Here is a 24,373-nt window from a genome sequence, read left to right as displayed (position 1 = left end):
GTTATATTCCCTTAAAAACTTGAAAATAAAATTTTGTTTCCTATTGACTTTGTCCTTCTCTACATGGCAAACATAGTATTTTACTCTAGTTTAGTGCTCTTCCAGCCAAAACACGGCCCCTTCCTGTTTATTTCCCTCTCTGTGCATCTGTGGTATCATTGGTTATGATACAAATGTATGCACAGCTCTGGATATAAGAGGACATATCCTCAGCTTGAGTAAATAGGCACAGCTCCATTAAGGCCAAATCAGTGCTCCCATTTACTCTAGCTAAGGATCTGACTCATGATTTATACCAGGGGTCTCAAACATGAGTTATTTCCTGCAGCCTGCCATAGGCGTCAACTCCACCGGCAGCCAAGCTCCGCTCACCCCCCCTCCTCCGAGCGCACCGCGTCACTGCTCCTCCACCTACCTCCCAGTGCTTCCTGCCGTCAAACAGTTTAGGACTTTCCAGGAAGGAGTGGGGAGGAGCGGGGATGCGGGGCGCTCAGGGGAGGAGGCAGAGAAGAGGCGGGGCTGGGATTTGGGGAAGGAGTTGGAATAGGGGCAGGAACTTTGGGGAAGGGGTTGGAATGGGGGCGGGAAAGGGATGGAAAGAGGCAGGGCCTCATGGACTAGACAAGCAGTCTGAGGTCTGAAGTTCAACATGTATTATTCTTTCCTGTGAGTAGTTGGGAAGAATTAAAAGTTGCAACATATTTTGTATGAATAGTTACTTCTAAAAGTTCCTGCCATTACAGCTATGTTGATAGACCAGGGTTGGGCAAATTTTTTGGGACAAGGGCCATATCTGGGTGGGAAAATTGTATGCAGGGCAGGGGGCTGGGGTGCAGGAGGGAGTGCGGGGTGTGGGAGGGGGTGCAGTGTGCAGGAAGGGGCTTAGGGCAATGGATTGGGGCAGAGGAGGTGGGGAGGTGTATGAGGGGGCTCAGGGCAGGGGTGCAGGAGGGGTGCGGACTGCGGGAGAGGGCTCAGGGCAGGGGTTGGGGTGCACAGGGGTGCAGGGTGCAGCAGGGAGCTCAGGGCAGGAGGTTAGAGTGCGGGGTGCAGGAAGGGGCTCAGGGCAGGGAGTTGGGGTACAGGAGGGGTGCAAGGTGTGGGCAGCAAGTTGGGGGGTGGGGTGCAGGAGGAGTTCGGGCTCTGGGGTGGCAGCTGTGCGCACTGGGGCCAGGGCAGGCTCCCTGCATGCCTGCCCTGTCCCTAGCCCCTGGGACCTCCCCCGAAGCTCCCATTGGTTCTGGTTCCCCATTTCTGGCCAATGGGAGCTGCGGGGGTGGTGGCTGAAGGCAAGGGCAATGCTCGGAGCCCCCTGCTCAGGGGCCGCAGGGTCCTGGTGCCATCCACTTCTCAGAGAGGCGCAGGGCCCACGGCGCCACGCGGGGGCAATCCTGCAGGCCAGATCCAAAGCCCTGTCGGGCCGGATCCAGCCTGCGGGTCGTAGTTCACCACTGTGACAGACTGTTAGCGTAGACCATCATTAGTGTTATTAACCACATAAGGAGAATAGTTACAGGTGTTTATATTTTATTAAAACCCCTCTTCGCATTAGTTTTAAAAAACATAATACATTGACCTTTAATAGCAGACTATATTACTCTTTCTCATTTTTGACTATCCTTTTGTATCATTCCATGAAAAGGCATCAGTGATGCGGCCCTTGAGCCAATGTACTAGTCCTCATGTGGCCCTTGTGGTGAATGAATTTGAGATCCCTGATTCATATGATGATTTGCTAATGGTGGGATAGTTGCACATTGGGTTACATTTTGCACTGACTTATGAGCCATGCAACCTCACTGGTGTAAATCCACAAGGTAGGTCAAGGAGAATTTGGCCTGCTGTGTCTGGGTGCTGGTTCTTTTGCGTGCATTTCATGGTACACATAGCCGTGTCAGCATGGACAGCCAAGGCCAATCCATGACTTTGCATTTCTTAGTGAGATGAATCATTGCTCATCCCTTGTATTGCTTTTTGGGGGGGAGGGGGGCTTATTCCCCTCCACCCACAAATACGCACTTGTTCCATAGGGGGATGAAAGATGCACAAGGGGAAAGACAAGCCCAAAGAATGTCAGCACCCCATCTTACTCAAGCCCACTGGAAGCTCCTTGATGAGAAATGTGGAGACTTTGGGTGGGGTGGTGCCTAGATGCAGGGAAGGCAGACCTGGGAAGTGGCCACTCTACACAGAATAATTTCCTTCCAGACATGCATAAATCATGGCAGAATATCCCATTGCTTACCACAGCCTTTCCCACCTGCTTTTCCCAATGCTGTGTCTTCTATCCTCTTTCTTTGAAAAGGCACAGATGTGACCAGGAAGCCAGTGATAGCATAATGCTACCACCTGTCTGTGTCTGGAGGGTGGGATACTCAAAGTAGCATGAATGGACTGTACAGATGCCCAGATACCAAGATTATGGGCACTTAAAATAAACAGGACACCATCCCTTAGACTCACTTTTTTCACAGTGCTCACAAGAAATGACAAAAGTATGATTATTTAAACAACAAAACATTCTAATTCAGCCATGCCAGTGCACTCCTACCTAAACAATACTGACTCAAGTAACCTTCCTTCTTCCCCACTCCACCCCCTCACTTTAGTTTGCTACCCTCGCCATGTATGTCTATGTCTACACTACAGTTTGTGTGGGCATAACTTATGTCACTCCACGGGATGTGAATAAATCCCCACTCCCACCCCCACAGGGAACGACATAAGTTACAACGACATAAGCACCGGTGTGGACAGTGCTATGTCAGTGAGAGAGCCTCTCCTGCTGATACAGCTACCGCCTCTCACTCATGGGGGATGGAATAATTAAGCCAATGAGAGAGTTTAGAGCAACTTCTACTGCAGCTGTGCCATTACAAACCCCAACTGAGACTGGGGCTGCATTGTGTTAGGTACTATACAAATAATCTCTGCCCTCTAAACAGATAAGACAGACAAAGGCAGCATTATCATCTCCATCTGACAGATGGGAAACTGAGGCACAGAGGCCAAGTGATTTGCCCAAGGTCACAAAGGGACTCTGTGGGAAAGCTAGGAATTAAACCCCGGTCTCCTGAGTCCCAGTTCAAGACTATCCTCCCTCTCTTTAAAATGAGCTGAAAGACTATGAAAGGCAGGGACCATGCTTTTATATTTGATTGCGAAGAGTCCAGTAGTATTTTGGGCACTGTAAAAACAATGATGGGTAAGACAGGAGGGCAACATCCATTGTCTCCTGTGTAGGAGAGAAAACCCTCCTCCGGAAGGGATGACACTGCAAAAACATGGGAAGTTAAATCTTGCGGAGACTTTGCCTCTGCTGTGGAGCAGGATCCTGGTTAGTGTTTTTATTTGGAGGGTAGGTAGCTATTTAGAATCAGGATGATATTCTCCATCAACTCTGAAAATAATTCAAATGTTCATCTTAAACAACTTCAGTATCTCTTTAAATATAAAACCATTTTTTATAACACTTTAACATTAAGGCACAACCTGGCAAGCCTTGAAACCTCATTAACACTTCGTAGCTCCTTTGGTGTTCTCTTTCCAATCACAGAAACGTAGAGGTACATCTAGTTTAGTGGCGCTCAACCCTTCTGGGCTCAGAACCTGTTTGTAAATGTTTATGGTGGGTTGCAACCCAGTAAATAGTCTGGGAGTGGAGGCCTGGGGTGGTTTTGGTCAGGTCCTGCCCAGCACTCACCCCCCAGTCATGGCTCCTGCAGCTCCTGTGCTGTGGGGCTGGCTGGGCTTGACTCTCCACTCTGGGTGTGGCTACCTCAGGGGTTGCAGCACCACTCAGATCTGGCCCCGCCTCCTTGACTGGACCATTTTGAGAGTGGAGTTGTGGCCTGACTCATGGGGTTGCAGTGCCACTGGCTCAAATCTGGCCTACCCAGACTACTGTCATCGCGACAGCTGGGCCAAACCTGAGTTGCACTGGGACCCCAGAGGTTGCAGTGCCTGGAGCAGGGGAGGGAGCCCAGCCAGCCCCATGGAACAGGAGTTGCCACACGACCCTTTGAAACATTCTGGTTTTGGGTCCTGACCCACGGGCTTTGAAACTCTTTTCTCAATCAACCCCCCTACTGAGACAGGACCAAGTATACCTAGGCTATCCCTGACAAGTGTTTCATAGAATCATAGATTATTAGGGTTGGAAGGGACCTCAAGAGATCATCTAGTCCAACCCCCTGCTCAAAGCAGGACCAATCACCATATCCCTAAATGGCCCCCTCAAGGATTGAACTCACAACCCTGGATTTAGCAGGCCAATACTCAAACCACTGAGCTATCTATCCCCCACAGGTTTGTCCAAACTCATCTCAAAAATCACCAATGATGGGGATTCCACAGCCTCCTCAGGTAACTTGTTCCAGTACTTAACTTTCCTTAGAATTAGAAAGCTTTTCCTAATATCTAACCTAAAATCTCCTTTGCTGCAAATTAAGTCAATTAGTTCTTGACCAACCCTTGGTGTACATGGAGAACAATCCCTGTAGCTCTCCGCAGCAAGCGGTCACCTCCACCTGCTTGGCCCATCATTCAGTGAAGCCACTGGCCAGTTTCTATTCTGTCAAAATGCCATACCATGAAAATGACACTGAAGTCACAGAGACTGATTCGTTCCACCAGTAAATGAAATTGATAGGAGACTGATTACATGGCACAAACCATGGTAGTTAGAAATGCTGGGAAATAAAATACAGAAAAAAGAAATTTGTACATGACAAAATGAGGTTTTGGTTTACAATCACTAATTTGCTGAACAGTGACAGTGGATTTTTTACCTCCTAAACTGTGAATTAAGAGCAGTGTTCACTTTAAGGGCCTAATCTTGCTCCCATTAATTCTAGAGGTGCATGATTAAGCCCTCAGGTAATAATAAGTAATTTTTTACATTTTGTTTTATAGATGCGAGGACAGGGCAGACCTCATTAACCATTTTTGTATCACTATTAATAAAATTATTATAGATTATTCTTAGTTATTACAAATTTGCCCTTACCGTCACTGAATTTTAAGAGATACTGACACTTCTTGTCATAAACACAATGCTTGGAAAACACAATAGCTCACAAGCTTATTTTTTAGTTGCTTAATTAAATGAAATGTTCAAGCTATTTAAGAAAATTCCTAGAAAATCTCTGCTTTCTGTCAACTAGTGACAGGGACCAAGTATCAAACAGGATGACATCTCCTTAGCCTTAAATCCATATTTATTACCTCTGTGTGTGTTTACAAAGATTCTGGGATGCAGCTTTATAACTTCTATTTTGTTTTAAGATTCTATACTATTAAAACAACAAGGAGTCCGGTGGCACCTTAAAGACTAACAGATTTATTTGGGTATAAACTTTCATGGGTTTTTTACCCACAAAAGCTTATGCTCAAATAAATCTGTTAGTCTTTAAGGTGCCATCGGACTCCTCGTTGTTTTTGTGGATACAGACTAACACGGCTACCCCCAATACTATTCTATACTATTTTATTTTATATTATGTTTTGAATGATGTCAATAAGTGTTAGTTATTGTAATTTGTGCTTTACACAGAATATCTAGTAGGCATCTTTAATTGTAAATTGTAAATGTACTACAAATGGTAGGTCATAAAGCTTAACCAAATAGTTCCTAAAGGCAATTAACCAACACTTGTGTCTTCACAAAGAACAGGACCCCGCCCCATCTCCAATTTACCCAAAACACCAGTGTAATATAGACTTGATCTTTATCTCAAAAAAAAAAATCTTGAGGTTTGTTTTAAAAAGTAATTTGGTTGTGTAAAATAATGTAAGTCTATTCCTTATTCAGAATATTCCAAAGAGGAGCAATGCTTAGTATATATTATCAGAGCTATAAACTAATAAACTCGGCCTCTTTACCCATTCTCCTTGCAAAGAGAAAAACCTTTGGTTTTTAAACTCACACAAATAGAAATATCCTTGGTAAAACTGATATACTTGCTGAAACTGATTTCTTTCTAAAGTCTTCATTCTTTAAACATTGAGACCATTTATGGTTAGGAAATGTTTTACAGATATTTAAAGATGAAAACCTTTGTTCTTCAAATACTTAAGATTATACTCTTTTGAGATGCATATTTGCAAATGCTATATGAAGGCTTGCATTGATAAAAGTAACTGCCTGATACCATTGTTAAGTAAATAGTAAGATATTTTATGCGCAAATCTAGCAAGGTAATTTGATGTTATAACTGGTTACTAATGTAAACAGCCATTTGAGAATAGAAATATGTATATTAATTGGGGAATTAGTTATCTGGCAATAAGTTTGATTTTAAGATTCTTAATATTATTAATTAATATTAATTACTATGCCTGTCTTTAATGGCTTCTTTTAAACGAGTTATAAACTAAGTTTTCCATGATTAGGGTGACCAGATGTCCCGATTTTATAGGGACAGTCCCGATTTCTGGAGCTTTTTTTTTTTTACATAGGCACCTATAACCCCCGACACCCTGTCCTGATTTTTCACACTTGCTATCTGGTCACCCTATCCATGATAAACCAAACCTCATTAACCATCCCTTAAATGAAATTCCTTGCCCATCTACGTGCTGCTTTGGTTCTCTCTGATATATTAAAACAGGACTCATTACTGATTTGGGGAATAATTAACTTTGGTTTACATTTACCTAGGGAAGAGCATCCCTACCAGAGAGGACCCCTCAAAGCATAATCTCTGTTGAAAGTTCTCCACAGAGAGACAGACAGAGGAGATGGTCACTGAAGTAACTCAGTGGTGGCTGGTGAACCCTGGGGTAAGTGGGACATAGCAGGAAAATTAAATAAAGCCTGGTCCCCTGGTTAATATATCTGGGCCCTGGAGTCACTGCGGTTGCACTGGGGCATGTGAAAGCTGGTCCCTGCAGTCTGGGTGTAAACTGTAGATTGCTCTAAAGTATTGCGCTCTACCTGCCCCACGTAGACCCTGCTGATGTGCTCTAAAAGGTATCTAGAACATGTGACAGTAGTCCTATTTGAAACAGACCTATGTCAACGCAAAGTATGCATCTTTTAGAGCCCATGAGTAGGATCTATATGAGGTAGTCAGAGCTCAACACTTTAGAGTGCTTGACAGTCGCTGCAGTCTGTGGCTTGGGCAGCGAATCCACCACCTCAAACCCCACTGAAAATCACAGCAGCTTTGCCTGCTGATTGACCTTGGCTACAATCTGGGCATAAGCCACAGGCACAGTGGAGAAGAATGCCCTGCTACTATATATATATATATAATATAATATAGTGAACACAGAGAATCTATAGCAGGCTGCTACAGATTTGCTATATTCAAAATTGATATGTAATCTCTCTCATAGACTCTTTCCCTCACACACAAATGTGTGGGTTTGTGTACTTTGGTGTGCCCCAACACCCTCCATACAAGACCTGCCACTGTTGATTGTCTGTGTTCTATTCAGCTTTATTTTAAATAATTGTAGTTTTAATAAAAGTTATAGCTAATAATTGTGATTATTTTGCTTGTCTTTAATCCTGGTGTCCCTAAGGCCAGGCAAAGAACCTCATGTGACTAAAACAGTGGGAGTCACATCCCTGAATTGGCATTAAGAGACAAAGACTTGGTTTCTACCATTTCTTGTTTCTCTAGATTACACATTGTTAGTGTTTAGGGGATAAAATTACATGCCACTCAATACCTTAAACACTCTTTCTACTCCACGGGGCAGGCTGACGGGAAGAGGAGGGTATTATAATTTTTTCCCTAGCCATATTTTCCATTCTTTGGCAAACATTATCTTTTTCCTCTTCTTCTGAATGAAGTTAAAATTAACATGGGTTCTTTTGTATAACTAAAATATCATCTTATGTGATAATTACATCTTGGCTTTGCAGCCACAGAGGCTGATCTCAATGCCTATTACATCCATGGAAAGGCTCCACTTGGCATTGGCTCAAGCTCATAGATCTGACAGTATTTTTCAAAGGGAGGAAGTATTATTAGCCTCATTTTACATGGGGAAATTGAAGCACAGAGAAGAGACATGTTAAGGTCAATGTCACAGTGGGAATAGAACCCAAGCCTCCCTACTCCACTGTCTTACTCCTTCGACCATGCTGCCTGCTAACATTAAACTCCATCATGCAATAAAATGTCTTTGCATGCCAACGTAACAGGCCATGTCAGTGCAGTTTCAGTTGTGGAACAGTGTTTTCCTTCTGCAAAACCAGCTGAATGACAAAATATTTTGCAGATCCCACAAAATGTTACTTTTTAAATTAAAATACGTATTTACAGTCCAGACTATTTCCTTCCTACCCCTAATCAAATTATAATAAATTATATTTAAGGTATTTTAGATCAAATTTTAGCCCCAAAAACTTTTACCATGAAATGTTTACCTTTCCAAGTTTTGACACAACCTTACTATTCTGCAATTTCCTGCTATTGCTTTACAATGCATAAAGAGATGCACATTTAAACATACCCATCAAGTGAATGTTTAAAGCAATCACAAATCAGTGACTGCATAACTACCTATTCCTATTTTAACAATGTAAATATCGTTAAACAGCAAAAGCTTTCAAAACAACAGCTTAAAAAAAAAAGAGACAGACAGACAACTAGGCTAGATGTTAGGAGATGAAGGGAATTCTTTATATTTACTGATTATTTTCCAGCCTTTGAGGGCATGATTTGTTCTTTGTAAAAGGACAATAGCAAACATGTCAGTCAAAGAAAAACAACAAGAATGGATACTTGACCCTCAGCCTCAATCAACAGATCTGCTCTTACTATCCCTAACAAGAATAAGGGCAAGCCCTTCAACACCAAACCAAAGGCTGCACAACAAGATTCAGAGAAAGAGAAAGTCCTTGTGTTGCCCAGACAACAACCAGAATTAACCCGAGACTCCTACTTAACATTCCAAACACACTCAGGTAAAAACACACCTGACATGCTAACCCACGAAGTGGGTATTCACCCACAAAAGCTCATGCTCCAATACATCTGTTAGTCTATAAGGTGCCACAGGACTCTTTGCTGCTTATGCTAATGAATGTGTCAGCTAGGTCCCTAACTTGCCTTTAAATTCAGTGAAAAACAGCACAAATGACACGTGCACTGGAGGCTCAGCAGTGAAAGAGTTAACAAGCATCACACCATAATGAGTTGCTGAAAAGAAAAAGTAAACATTTAATGATGGGAAAGAAAGTGGTCACAAACCAATGAGAATAGCCCAGATGTAACTGTTCAATTTAGCAGAAAAACAAGGCAAAGGCCTTCAATTCTCATTGGGCTCAATCCTGAAAACTTCTCCTAAGCAAATTTCTTCAGAGGAGCTGAACACCAAGAAATCAATGAGTTGGGGGAGGAATTCAATACCCTGTAGGATTGGAAGAGACAACAATGCACTTATCTGTGCAAAATCTGCTAATTCACCTCCCAAAGGCAGGGTCCAAATGCACCTGGAAGTCTGTTGGGCACTACTAATATTACACATACTCCATCACGATGGAGGGGCTGCTCGGCCAAATTTCATTGAGTGGCATTGCATGAAGGGTCACACCACCACCCAGGTCTGGTCTAGCCAACTTTCTGGCCCCTGGTCCTAACCTGAATGGCACTGTGACACCATGTGCTAGGTTGCAATGCCATTCATTTGGTAGCCCTTTCAAACAGGGGGCCCAGAGCAAATTCCTCCTCTTGCCCCCCCTCATCCCAGGCAGCCCTGAATCAAACTTTCCGAGACCTTAACTCTATTTCTTACAGATAAATTGATAGTTGGGGAGTGTAACTGGGTTTTCAAATCTAAGGCCCTGAGCTTGCAAAGACTTATGTGCTGTGACTAGTCCCATTGAAGCCAATAAGAATATTCAGTGGGAAAAGTTAAGCCTATGTGGAAGTGTCTGCATGACTGGGACCTAAATTAGTGAATTTCCCAAAGCACAACTAGAAAGAGCTGCATTTAAACTGGGACGGGGAGGAGGAAGACAGTAAGTCATAGGCTCCTGTATTGTCACCTCAATATAGTTAGTGTACTTTTCCCTAGCTTCTATGAGTAGCAAAAATAGAAACAATCATGGAAGTATTTTTTCTGTTGCTCATGCAGCACGAGGATCTCTCCAAAATACAGGGAAAAGACTAGTTAAATTTCAGCAGACTGTTTACTGCACTGCATCCCATACTCAACCACTATCTAAGAGAATGGAAATGTGCTTCAGTCAATGAGAAACTAAAGGAGTGACCTTACAAGGTGCCAAGTGACATCTACGTTACCAACTCCTTCACAAAGGCATCTTGTTTTATAGAAAATATCTACAACAGACAGCGTGTCAAGACTTTCAGGACAATTACCCACAGTCACTGCTAATGAGGAAACTGCCAAGACAGGGTCAGTGGCATGATCTCATTCAGATCGTAGCCATCTACAAATACGACTGAGGAGGAAGTCTTTAATATTACAGGCTGTGTCTATGCAAGCATTAAAAATTCCTGCAGACTCAACACTGGGAACACTAGTGTAGAACTGCTGCCAGTGTCTGAGTCTCCACACTGAGGCAGCATTGTCTAACGGATAGGAAATGGGGCTGAGAGTCTAGAGACCTGAGATGTATTCATGGTACAGTCAGTGAGCTGCTGTGTGACTTCTGTTTAACCTCTCACCTTTCATCTCTTTCGAATGTAAGCTCTTTGAGTCAGGGATGATCTTTCACTAGGTATTTGTACAGTACCTACCACAATGGGGTTCCAATCTCAGTTGGGGTCTCTAGGCACTAACCCTAATATTATAAGTGATTAATATGCAGTGGTTGGACATGCCTTGTCTACACTAGAGCTACCATTGGAGACATGCATCAGAGGGAAATATTAAGAAAAAAAATAGGGTAGATAAGGCCAGTGGGGGCCTTCACCAGTCCTGTTCATTAATCCTGCTGTATACCACAGCAGGCTATGGCAAATGTTTAAAGACATCTCCAATACGAAAAAGTAGAAGAATTCATTAACCTTTTCATATCTAGATGAAACAAGATTCAATAAATGAACTCATGCTTATTTAATTTTCCACCAGACTATTTCTCTCGGGTGATTAGGCAACAATATATTAAACAATAAGTCAGATAATTCACTCAAGTAATTATACTATCAAATGTATCAAAACATGGGATGAAATGTAGCATAAAACAGCAACTTAGGCCCTTTTCTTGCAAGCCCTTGTGTGTGCAGACCCCTATGCCCGCAGAGACTGACTGTGCAGGATCAGGGCCTTATATTTTATTCTCCAGAACATACAAACCTTTCCCAGAACAAAGACTATTTCTGCATAACAGAGGCAACTGCTCAGGGTGTGGTTATCATAAAGCACCTTCTCTAAGGGAATTTACCATCCAATACCATGCATAGTTCTTTCTAGCATCCCAGAGGTATAACACTCAGCTGGATTCTTCCCCTGGATTCATGCATGACTCCCACTGATTTCAGCCTATCATGCATGCCCAAAGAGCAGAATTTGGCCCTAAATTCTTTACAACCAAGTCCCTGTCATATTAGCTACACATTCAGAAAGATTCTTTACTTGTCCAGCCACCTCTTGTCAACATGCTCACTACCACTTTGAGTTAATCTTACTTCTGAGTAGCATCTAGGCTCAGTATAAAATTTAACATGACAAGCTTGTGGCTAATCACATCAACGATTGTGAAGTGAAGTTTGATATGAAATGCTGAGCTTTCAAGCAGCGTGCCATTTTCTGAGCTGCTCGAGATCCTGTTTTACATTTCCACTGACTCCCCATATACACACACACAGACACAGGATGGCACAGAAGTACACGTACACAATAATTCACTAGTATTGGTAGGTATGGGGGGGAAGGGGCGGGAAGAGGACAAAGACCTTACAGCAATTCACTGGTAAGGCAAGATCTCTAAGGACCTGATCCTGCTCTGAAAACAGTGTGGGTAAATCCCTTTACTAGCAGAGTCCCCACAGTGTCCACTCACATAGTTCTCAGTGTGGCTGTGGAGCACTGAATGTTTGTTTTGATGCCTGCATGATGAAAAATCTTATAGAAGAAAGAAAATCAGAGGATACAATGCAGATAGAAGAAAGATGACAGAGAAGAAATGATATCCAGGTTTACCAAGGTATGGTCAGTTGAGCAGTATTTGGGATAGGTGCGTAGAAGAGATCTTACTTATATATCCACTCCTGGATTACAAGATAGATCCTGCAGGACTGGCTGGGTCATGACTGATCTAACCTGCTCCATCTGCTGTCATACCCCCTGGTTTGAATCAGTCCACGACTGCCCGGCTAAACCTCCTGCCATCAACCCTCTCCTTCTTTCTGCCACCAGGGCTTCTGTGGCGTTACCACAGAGCTAGCCCTATAGCCCCTTTGTGCCTGCATAGCCAACATCACTGACACAAAGGGCCCATAAGGCAACTATGGATGTGGCCCTCAACGTTTGTCGGTGATCATGGTGCTGCAGCATCTCCATGTGAAGTAGAGGAAGATATCACAATTACTGCAGGTAACAGGAATGATAAATGAGGAGTTTTGAATAAAACTGTACAAAAGTAACCCTTCAAAAGCATTCCCAGCATGAAGCTAATTCACTTCTTTAAGCTGGAGGTCATCCCTGCCTTCTGCGATGCAAGCATGGCCTTTTAATGTTAGGTTGACACTAAAGAAGTATGTGTGCTCTGGATGAGAAAGATGGAAAGGTTTTAAATGCATCACAGGGGATGCAGAATAAAGTAGTAGGTGCTGCATCAGAAGCTGATCCTCAGTAGGCCCTTACTGCAAAATAGGATGACCATATCCTATCCCAAAAGCATGTGTGCCTGGGTTCCACGCTCCAGGGAGTACTTCCAGCAAGTGATACTACACAGAAGAGAACCCTTCACTGCACAGCTGGTATGAAAGATTAAAGGTTACAGGTATCTAGAACTTGGAATGCAACAGTTAAGCAGACCCATTTTATGAGGACAGGGTGATCCATTGAATTACTTTTAACCTGATTGGTCTAACACAGAGCAATGATGTAGGCATCATGAATGTTTCCCAGAATGCAGTTCCACCTTGAGCAAGTACATTGGAGTTTTCACACCCTCTGTATCTGATTGCTTGGATTTAAGTCCAGAGAGCTGGTTCAATTCTGAAATCTGACCAGAAGATGGTGAGTATAATTTGCCTCAATGTGAGCAATGCTGATAATTTTGTTTCCACTATTCAACGGCTCTTATTAAAAAAAAAAACAAAAAACCCTCAACTTATCTGAATAATTTCACATATTTATAAATGCACATTCCTCATCTCCAAACTCTCACCTTCACTTCTAAAGCATCTTATCAGGAGAGAAACATTCCATTTGCTGCCATTCCATCCCCAAAGACCAAGACAAGACTCCAGCTTTCTAAGGCCCTGACCCTGCATTAAGCTGAGTGGACAGAACCCTGCATGCATGCAGAACTGATTGCAAGACTGAAACCTTAATGGGATAAACAATGGCTATGCTCCTACAAAGGGAGCCACATGAACATATCTTTGGAGGAGCTCGCATGGCCATAAGTGTCCACCCATGCAGACCAGTTTGCAGGATTCAGACCATTGATCTAAAGAAAGGCCAGCCTAATTGCCTCTCCCATCCCCTTCCTTCTCCCTATGCACAAGCGGTGGAGTGCGGCTGGCACAGAAGCTGGCTATGCTGCTTTGTGCCTGCTGAGAGCTCCCCTAAAGGAATTCTCAGCTAGCCAGTGCAAAACACAGAATCTGATCCTGAGTCATGCAAAATGGATGGAATTTGGGAAGAGAATCTGGCCCCATGTCTCAGAAGGAGGCTTCTGGTATAGATTGACGGGGGAAAATTCTGTTGAGTACTGCAGGACCTAACAGGTGTCATTCACAACACCAAGTGAGGCGTCCAGGCTCCCCATGCATTGTATGGGGAGAGTTAGGTGCCTAAAAAGGATTCACAGAAGCCAGCAAGCTGAGGAAGGGCTGCCTAAGACAGCAAGTGATTTTTTTTCCTGACTTGCAATCAAAACAACTTGCATCTTCTTCTTTACTGTGACACTGTATAAAGTGCCCTCAACAAAAAGCGTTACTTACAGTTGTATGATGGGAGACACTTCCTCCAATGCTAAGGTTTTTGAGAAGTTGAGGAGACCCGCCATACTGCCCCGAGATCTGCTTCCTGACTTCTGCTGCCACAGTTCTGAAACAAGAGAGGAACAATTTAACTTTTGTAAACCAGGGCAAAATGTCAGGTAGGTGTTCTGCTGTAGGAATCTGGCTGGCCCGTGAGGACAGAATGTGTGTATCAGACTCCCCAGAACTTACAGAATCTACTGCAGGGCAAAAAATTCAGATTCTTAACCCAAATACAAACATTTTCCTCTTGTGCGGTGTATTTCCAAGCCACAACAAAATGAGACGTGGCATCCAACTGGCTGAACCTGTCTCTAGCAAGCTTCTTCCACTTTCCTCTGTGGAAAGACCTTCCGCAGCATTCTCAGTGCCTCCCAGCAGTTCAGACCTCAGTCACAAACCAGCTCTTGTGTGTAATTGCTCTCTCATTCCTGAACCCTGTGTGTGTGTGCCATGACTTCTCTTTCATCTCAGTGATTACAGATTGGCAGAGACTTCTTTGCTAAAGTCCAACCCCCTCAATGCCCGGAATAGCTGTGCAGCCTAGAAAGTGGGTTGAGATAGCTGAGGATGCAACACCTGGAAAATGCACTGACTGAGCCCAGGCCGACATTTAAAGCTATTTCTCCCAAGCTTGTCGAAATCTCAGGGGAAGGCAGCAAAAGCGCCGCTGTGATGGCTCTGTAAGCTGAAGGCTGAAACAGGCCCACATCTTCTGTGGCTCAGGCACAGAAAAAGACATGAAACACACACTGACTTGCTCGGTTACACTGCCACACAGGGCCGGTGCAACCATAGGGCACTAGGATTTGGGGGAGGGGGGCGCCATTTTCTTCGGCAGTGACGTGGCGGCCAGATCTTCGGCCGCCCTGGTTGCTGCCGGCATTTAGGTGGAGGGAGCTGGAGCAGGGGAGCACAGAGAGGGCCACCTGCAGCAAGTAAGGGGGGGGGGGGGGGCGGCACGCAGGGGAACTCCCCGCCCCAGATCATCCCGCCCCGCCTCCTTCCCGAGCATGCTGTGGCCACTTCACTTCTCCTGCCTCCCAGGCTTGCAGCGCCTAAGCTGTTTGGCACTGCAAGCCTGGGAGGCAGGAGAAGTGAAGCAGTCACAGCGTGCTTGGGGAGGAGGTGGAGCAGGGGTGAGCTGCTTCACTTCTCCCATCTCCCAGGCTTGAGGCGCCAATCAGCTTAGGTGCTGCAAGCCTGGGAGGCGGGAGAAGTGAAGCAGCGATGGCGTGCTTGGCGTGCTCGTGGGCGGAGCAAGGGTGAGCTGGGGCGGGGGGGTGCCTCAGGGTGGAGGGGGGGAGCTGTCACGGGGGTGGGGGCAGTTCAGGGCAGGGGCGCGGGGAGAGCGCAAGGTTGAAGTTTCGCACAGGGCGTGAAACATCGTTGCACCGGCCCTGCTGCCACATGCTCTCTGCTACAGGTGAATCCCACCATTGCCACTGCTTTCCTCTTGGACACAGGGGAATGCACATTATGTCCCTCTGTGCCTGCAGGGTGAATCAAGTACAATGTGTCCCCTCTGCTTTTTTATGTTCCCAGACAAGCGCCCCACCCCCCAGATCACAAGGTAACATTAAAACATAAGACAGCTTCATTTACAAACAGTAGCAAAGAGACAGAGACAATATACAAAAAAAATGGGTAAAAAAAGAAACATCCCTAAAAACAACACTGGGCCAAATCCTGGGCCTTGGGTTGTCCACAGCCCTGCAAGGCACTGGAAACCTTCCCATAACCTTGGAAGGGGATGGAGATGGAACACTCGCACCAGAAACTGAGCTGGTCAGTGTTTCAAATTGTGAAACTTTGACCCCCCGCAAAAAAAAAAAATGGTTGAAAAAAAATGTTTTGTCAAAAGAATGTCACCCAGCTCTTTGCAATACCCTCTCTCAGGAGCCCATCTCATTAGCCGAAGGCAATGCCCAGCTTGCCCAGCCTCAAATCAACCCCCAAATATCTTCCAACATTTTTTCAAACACAGCTGGCTGTGTGGTGTAAATCAGCAGAGGCATGGCTAATTGAACTAGCTATGACTTAACTCGTAAGTACGCTATTATAGGGTGTGATGGGCTGTTCAGGCTCCATCTACTGGAAAGAACCTTTCTGAGCACGGACTTGACAAAAGGGTCTGTTCTCATTGTTGGGACTGCCAAGGAAGTCAGCAATGGTGGAGTGCAATGGGGCTGACAGCAGGGGGAAGGAGGGAGGAAAATCTATAAAAAGGAACAGGCTAGAACAACCAGGCCTAGTGTGGACAGCAGATGTTTCCTCAGTCCAGAGAATGGGGGTAATGTTAGCTAGAGGAAGCACTATTTTACCTTAAAAATAACTTGGACTATAGAAAACTGTTTTTATGCACTCTGGCTGCAAGAAGTCATTTGCTTCATATTTGACTTTACCACAGGAGGTTTTCTTTTCACTTTCAGAAGCTGAAAGTTGAATGTAGACCAGCCAGCTCCTGCTGGGGACTGACAGACAGACTATTCTCTTCCATAAGGATCTATCGTCCTTGTCTTGGTTTTTCCCCTATCCACTGCGTTGTTAGTATTAATAGAAAAGTTTGGAATGTACTAAAATGAGTCTTAGACATGGAAAATATTGTGCATCTATAGCTGATGAGAGACTTAAAAGCATGCCCTATGTTGCACATGATCCTGGCTTTAAACCTGATCTCTTACTTGTTGCATGTTTTGTGCAATTCCTCAGGCAACACGGAACAGAGCTCTTCATTGCAGGGCTGGTATGAAAGACTAGAGGCTACAGTTATCTAGGACTTGGAATGCAATGGGGGGAGGAAAACAAATCTTTCCAGAGATTTATAGATCTAAATATTGTTTCTAGATGGAAAGTTTAGCCAGAGGAACAAATTTATCTTCAGCTGTGAAGCCTCAGGTGATGTCTAGATATGTTACTAAATGTTGCACCTCTGGCTGTGTGGTGGCTTCTTTAAACTTGACTCCATCATGTAACAAGCAACTCATTTGATTCTGATGTAGTTCTTGGTTCTGTTCTTCTTTGTAGGTTCAGCACTTGCCTGATAATGACCTGGGTGTTTGGGAATTCTTGCAGTGGTAGGAGGGCAAAAATGGAGATTTGACCCAGTTTCAAGCAAGGGCCAGCTATATTACAATTTGGTGTTGCCTGGCTACACTAGTTTGCATGGGTGCAGCTATGGTAGTTGAAATAATCAGTACTGACAAGGCCTTAGCTAGGTAATTCAGTGCAGTACAAGCCTGCTTGGAGGGTAGGAGAAGGGATGAAACATAATAAAACAAAATGGGACATTGCTATAACCATGAGATGGTGCTCCTTTGAAGGATTCTCTACTATCATTCTAATCATCCAACTGTCCAAACAAAGACCCAGCTAAATACTTTTGCTCAACAAACTAGAATTCTCTTCTGTGACAAGACTACGAGAAAAAAAAAATGAACACAAGTCTAGAAGCCAGAAGAAGTGTTGGGATGATTTATAAATTCAATTGAATCATGTTATCTGAGCCCCCAGCAAGAGTACAAAACAGTAAAGGAATGTGCTATAGCAGATAGGCTAAAAAGGCTGTAATGCCCAAAGATAACCAGAAAAAGCTTTCCTGACACATGCCTCTGATTCAAAGACTCTTGTGGTGGTATAGAATAAAATGAATAATGGTAAAGCTTTTAACTGGAATGACAAATCAAAAATTAGTTCTGCCATAACCATCTGATGCTAACATCATACTTAGTTTATCTGGAATTCTTAGACAAATATTCCACAACTTTGTCACAGGACACTGTCATATGACTTAAAGTACACTTTTTCCTAGTAACACTCTTTCTGATCTTATTCTTCACTGGGTAATTACTGTGAACATATGCGATATCACAAAAATACAGAATATGCCAAAGGAGGGGGGCAAATCCCCTAGGAGCCCATTTTTAAAGAAAACAAAACTAGTCTTTTTTTGAAAGTACTATCGCTAACTAGAAAGTGAGCTGCAAGTAAAACCAAACTTAATTGCACTTTATATATGATGAAGAATCAGTAAAGAGTGTGCCCCCTCCCCCCCCAAAAAAAAAAAAAAAACACCTTCCGGATTGCGTGGCATTTTTACACTGCAAATATCAGGTCCTTGGCAATGATACCAAAGTTAACTGAGCTGCAGATCCTCTTACTTCTCACAGCAGAGAAGGGAGGTGGGAAAAGAGGATGCAGTGTCTTGCTATCTATTCTATCTACTCATGTTTACTGGCATTACCAGTTAAATCAAATCAGTTACTTATATCAAAGTATAAATAGAATTGAGTAGGTGTCCAAGACAGATGTTAACAATGAGTTTCTAATCATGTGCCTATTTGCTGGTGTTACTCTCTTCTAAACTAGAAGCAGGCTGCTAAATATTATGAAGACCATACATCATCTTTCACTTCTCCCTAAAACGTGCTCAGTTTTTACTTGCATTTTAATGTGAGCTCTTATTTTGTCAAGTCGTTTGAGGAAGTATCTTTCCCATAGTTCTCTATATTTTGAAACGTGGAATAAAAAATTCTGTTTCTCTCTCCCATCAAGATAGTTACTCTTTCTGGCTTTCCAGTTTTTGTCTTGTTTATGATCCTTAATCCTGTATTTGGTGATGCTCTGCCTAGAGTATTTCACTGTAGAAAGACAGTCTTACAGTAAAGTATCCCTGCAGATCTATAACCATCAAGCTGCTTCTCTTTGAGCAGTTCAGAGAATTCTGTTCAATGTTTCTGTTTTAAAAAGGATTTTGAGCATTGTTCATTTCTCAGTTGGATTATTTGTAACGTGGCTTTGAGCATCAGTGTATAATGTTATTCCACTCCCAGATCTGAAGTTTGTGTATTGGTCTTCTAAGCTTTGTCTACACTGGGGATAATTTCTGGAAGACTTTTCTGGAGGGAATATAACTGATTATAAACCTAATAAGAATCTGAGGAAAACTCCCCCAGTCCAGACCATTTCCAACTGCTCTGGGATAGGAGTGTGTCTTGATTAAGATGATACCAGAACTACATATCTTGTGGGGTTTTTATATTGGTTAGCAGAGGAATGACCCTGTTCTAATACTACCAATATAGTATATCTGATAGATTTCTACAAAGGCAAATAACTGTCTCACTCTTCATCCCTGAGCTGCAGTGGGAAGAGATTACATTCCAGTAACGGGTTCCCCCAATTAACTTATCAAGTTCCTCCACCAAAGAGGGAAATTGCTTCTAGTATGAACTCTCTTACACCAGGAGGAAGCAACAACAGAAAAGTTTGTCTTTTGTTTTGAGGTCCACCTTTAGTGATGAACTGTGGGGAGAGCTAGTTCAGTGGTTTGAGGATTGGCCTGCTAAACCCAGGGTTGTGAGCTCAATCCCTGAGGGGACCATCTGGGGCAAAATCAGTACTTGGTTCTGCTAGTGAAGGCAGGGAGCTGGACTCCATGACCTTTCAGGGTCCCTTCCAGCTCTATGAGATAGGTATATCTCTATATAAAATAATAATTCCATTGACCAGTCATTTTTCTGAACTCTCTCTAGAATGGTGTACGCTCAAACACATGAAAACCAAAGGCTAAACAGGTGCAAAAGTCCCAGCACTTATTGTATCTCTTTAGGGACTCGGGGGGAGAGGTTGGGGAAGGCTGATGCTTTCACTAAAGGTATCTTACACTTTAGCCTCTTCTAGTTTGCTGCATTTGTGATAACAGCTATAACGCTATTTAATGTGAAGAGGACATTGCCATGCCCACTGCACTTGGTGGCTGGTCCTGTGACCACTGAAGCCAATGAGGGCTTTGATATTGGTTTCAATAGGTGCAGGATCAGACCATCTCAGCATGTGAATTATTTGGGCTAAGAACAACCCTCAATCTCTACTGGACCTAAGCAGATTAAGGGCCAGAGATTTACACACCATTTTGGCAGTGTAAGGGGGCATTAAAGAGGGTTACATGTAAATTTACTCACTTTAAGGCCCCTTTATATTGCCTGAGGTGTACAGGGGGCTTCAATATGAATGAGACACTGGCCCGGAATGTAACAGATGGAAGAAAGTGTAATATCAAAGAAGGAGGAGAACTAGCACAACCTGCTACCATACAGGAGGTCAGAATCCAGGATTCCAGCTTGGTAGACAGAATGCTGAGCCCCTGAAGAAGGTTGCTTCATGCTTTAAAACCCTTCCAGGTCCCTCCAAGAACAATGTGCTTGAGAGGCTCTGTACTAAGGCCTTGTCTAAACTAAAAAGTTGCACCATTTCACTGGTATCACTAAAGTGGTACAACCCCTCATGTGTGGTGGAATTACAGTGGTATAAAGGTGCTTTATACCAAAATAGTTATTCCCACATGAGGAAGGAAGTAGCTAAACTGTTATAGAAGTACCTTTGTATCAGTGTAACAGTATCCACAGTAGAGTTTATACTGATATAACTATACTTTCTTTATTAAAATCACATGCCTAACTGATCTACATATACTGGTACAACTTCAAATGCAGATCAGGCCTCAAGCAGGAAAGTCAGCTCAACACTGAGGCCTTTTTAGGTAGGGTGAGGGAGGAATAGTACATACATCATAGTCAAAGTGCAGACCAAGAATTTTGCATCTTTGTGAACACTTCCAGTAAGAGAATGTTGCACTGCAGTGGTAAGATTGACACTTTATAATAGAGATATTGAGAAGTGTTGTGAAACAGCTGCAACAGTCTAGCACCGCTGCTGTTGCTCATAGTAAAATAACCTAATAGTGATGAACATATACCACTGATGGGACTACTGTTCTGCATACACTTCTGAGGTAGACCATGTTGATTGGGGGAAATAGTAGACAAATGTATCAGTGCTATGATGACGAGGAAGCACAGAAGTACCTGGATAGTATTTCAGAAAAAGTAATAACTTAAGTCTAATCACTTCCTCGCTCAGAAAATTCTTCCCTAAAACTACTCTAAATCCAACCCTGAATCCTGCACACACACTGGCAGGTAATCCTACAAATTGTATTCTGCTTTAATATTAACCAAAGTGTGTGATAGCTACATGAACATACTCACTACAGGCAAAACTTAGATCTGTACGACTAGCTCTAGGGGTAAGGCAAACAGGATGTCAATGTGTGAAAAATGTAACACGGATATTCTACTTCAAACAATGGCATGAAGATTAAAACAAGAGGCGGCTTCCGACAGCCACAGGGAAAAGCCCTAGGAACCTACAAGTGCAAGCAGTTTGCTTGTGGCCAGAGTTCAGATTCTAGGACTCCACCACAGCAATGTTTGAGGAGTAATTTGTGTATTAGTATAAGTAAAAAAATATGTTCCCTTGCTTCAGAATTCCTAAATACTCCTCTACCAGAATAACTGGACACAGGGCTTATCCGGTCATATCCATTAACAGTAGTTTTGCTCTAAGAAATTGTCAGTGTAGTGTAGTATACTAACCTGCCCATGTGCAGGTAAAATTCACATATCCAGTAAATCACATACTTCATGTCAGGAGTTCCATAACTCTTCTCTGCAAGTGTCAGAAGGGAAACATCTGTACCTGCACAGTGTCATTTGGTTGCTTTTAAACAAAACAAATGACTACAGCACTGCAAGGTATACAAAGATGGCATTATAGCAACTTTTCCCCTTTCCTATATTGTGAGGTTAACATCTGCAACAGTGGTTGGGAAACCTGAAAGCTACTCAACTAGAGCCAGACAGAGATGTCACAAAGGGAGGGTGGTAAACTATTTTGTAGACTCTTCACTGGAGCTGCAGAACTCACAGATTCTTACCCCTGACTTTCCTAGAACTCCTACCTCTCATGCAGCTGTAATCATGACTGCAAGTTAGAACCAGGAAAAGTGCCCTGATGGCAAAACCAGCTCCTGCCACACCATGTGATGGGAAGAGGTATGGTGAAATTCTTGGGCCATCAATTTTTCATCTCAATCTCTGACTAATACATTCTAATAAATCTGAAGCCCCTCTTCTCTCCTGCCTATTCCCTAAGAAGAAAAGAGCACAGGGCTGCATTCTCTCCTGGAACCCCTGCAATGGGAGGGATAGCACTTTCCCCTCCCCCACCTCCTCCCATGAATCACTTCAGAACTGCTTTTGCAGCTTTCCCATTCAGAAAACTGAAAGTGACATTCAATTCATGGCTGCCCAGAGCCATCTGAATAGTGTTAAAAAAAAATTTATATTACAAATGTTATATACAGCTTAGTGTTTGCACAGGTCTCTAGACAAACAAACTAGCTGGCTTATGATAGCATGTATGAAGACGGGAGCTGTATCCCCCATTTTACAGCAGCGGAGAAGGAACTGAGGCAGAGGTTAAGTGACTCTCCCAAGGTGTCTGTTCTGAGCTGGTGCTAGAACTCCATGGGATTCCAGACCCATGCACCTTCCACTGGACGAATCTGCGTGACACATATTTGGTCAGTAGAAGAAGAATTATATTTCAGTAGTAGTTATAAATTATTGTTACAATGTCTGAGTAATATTTTATACTAGTACAATGTTAGCACTGTACCGGTATATCTAGACAGCACACATGGAACAGCTCTAATTTTCCAGAAGACTTTAGAGCCACCTCGTACAAAAGCATAGGTGAAATGCACAGCACAGAACGATGTTAGCAAGACCTGCCCAGTGTGTGTTTAACATAAGGAGTTTTAATGAAACCCCGAATTGAGGTGACACCATGTACACATATATAAATACACAATAACAACTGCAGATGGAGCTTAGCCCGGGGATCTCTTTCCTCCATCCCCTTTTGTGGCAGAATGAGGAAATACACAATCTCCACAGCAACTCCATAATTGCTTTTGTTGTTTTGATTAGAGCAGACCCGTGGCTAACTTGGGAGAAGCGACACGGCAGCCTCCTGTTCCGAACGGATCTTCCCTGCTGCCAGAGGGGGTCAAAGAGCCAGGAGCAAAAAATTACAGAAGTGTTCTGGTTCTTCGCGCTGGACATCTCGCGCTGCACCCCACCTACCCCGCTGCACTGACAGCGCCAACCAGGGGGGCGTTGGGAAACCTGTCAGCCTGCGTAAGGGCAATGTGGCGGACCCTGGGTTTCTCCAGCATCCAACGCACGTAAACAAACCTCCCCAGCCCCCAGATCCTCCCTCGGAGCGCAATGCACCCAAACCCCTGGCGGAGCACGGTGCATCCCCGCCGCTCACGCCCCCTACCCTAGATCGGGACCATGCACAGGCAAAATGCAACCGCGGGCAACACAAAACGAACCGGCCCAAACCGGGCTGATGAAAACCCGGGAGGGGGGAGCTGAACAGCAGGGCGGGTCAGCGGGGCATCTCCTGCCCGGACTAGGCCCCTTCTGCCGCTACCGGCCCAGCCCGGCGCTGAGCGCTGCTCCAGCGGGAGGCTACAGTGTGGAGCACGCCTCCCGGGTGCGCGGCGCTCCGCGCGGGCCCTCTACCTGCTGATCTTCTGGGCGAAGGCGCGGCGCTCGGCCATGGCTGCGGCTGCTCGGGCTGGAAGCACGGCGCGTCTCCCCTCGCCTTCCTCGCGGCTGCTCCTCAGCCTGGAGCAGCAGCAGGAGCCGGGAAAGGGGGCCGTAATGCTCCGGAGAGACACGCAACCTGAATTTGCCGGCCCAGCATGCAACCAGATTCCACGCTGACTATCCCCTTCCAGGCAAGGGGAGGGAGGAGGAGGAGGAGCCGCTCTTAGCCGATATGCGGTACGGCGGCGGGCGGAGGCCAAGGGCTGTCTGAGGAGTTATTGTCCCATTTTAGGGCGGGGGATAGGGCAGAGCTGCCCCAAGCCCCCAAATCTCCTCTTGGGGAGTGACTGGGAGTCTCCCCTCCTCCGCCCTAGCCAGCGCTGCGAGGGGGGGCCTCAGGGCAAGGGGGGGACACAGTGACACGCTGCTTAACTCCATTGCAATGCATGGAAGAGGGGAGCCGGGGAGCTCTGCAGGCAGACCCTGGGGAGAAGCGACAGGGCAGAGATTCTGCTGGAAACGGCAGGGAGCGTCCCTGGCTGGCAGATGATTATTTTCAGGCCCTTCCTAGTGAGGGTGGTTAAATAGACAGGTTGAAACCCACATCCCAGATCCAAAGGGTGTGGAAATCCAGCCCATGACTTGGGCCCCACAATACATGGGCCATGCTTTGTTCCACAGTGTCAGCCTGGAGTCTGTCAGTCAGACTATAAGCTCTCTGGGCTCTATTGCTGTACACTACACAGGGTTAAGCATGCTGTTTTCCCTAAC

At 44.5% G+C, this 24,373-nt stretch overlaps 1 protein-coding gene across 17 annotated transcripts in view; it reads right to left on the bottom strand.

Annotated features, from left to right (window-relative positions):
* Nucleotides 1-24,373, bottom strand: part of DOCK7 (dedicator of cytokinesis 7) — a 172,798-nt gene that overhangs the window by 122,233 nt on the left and 26,192 nt on the right. For 11 of the 17 annotated variants that reach the window (XM_050961938.1, XM_050961940.1, XM_050961941.1 and 8 more), the window contains one exon: nucleotides 14,100-14,205. In XM_050961938.1, the coding sequence (XP_050817895.1) occupies nucleotides 14,100-14,205 (106 nt within the window). Of the gene's footprint in view, nucleotides 1-14,099; nucleotides 14,206-23,575; nucleotides 23,865-24,373 lie in introns of those variants that run through there. The other 6 variants (XM_050961945.1, XM_050961952.1, XM_050961947.1 and 3 more) reach the window with 4 other exon arrangements.

Source organism: Gopherus flavomarginatus, chromosome 7 (genome assembly GCF_025201925.1).
Source record: "Gopherus flavomarginatus isolate rGopFla2 chromosome 7, rGopFla2.mat.asm, whole genome shotgun sequence".
In the NCBI taxonomy this organism is placed as follows: Eukaryota; Metazoa; Chordata; order Testudines; family Testudinidae; genus Gopherus; species Gopherus flavomarginatus.
The sequence above is the reverse complement of the archived record's forward strand: the minus strand, read 5'-3'. Positions and strand labels throughout refer to the sequence as shown.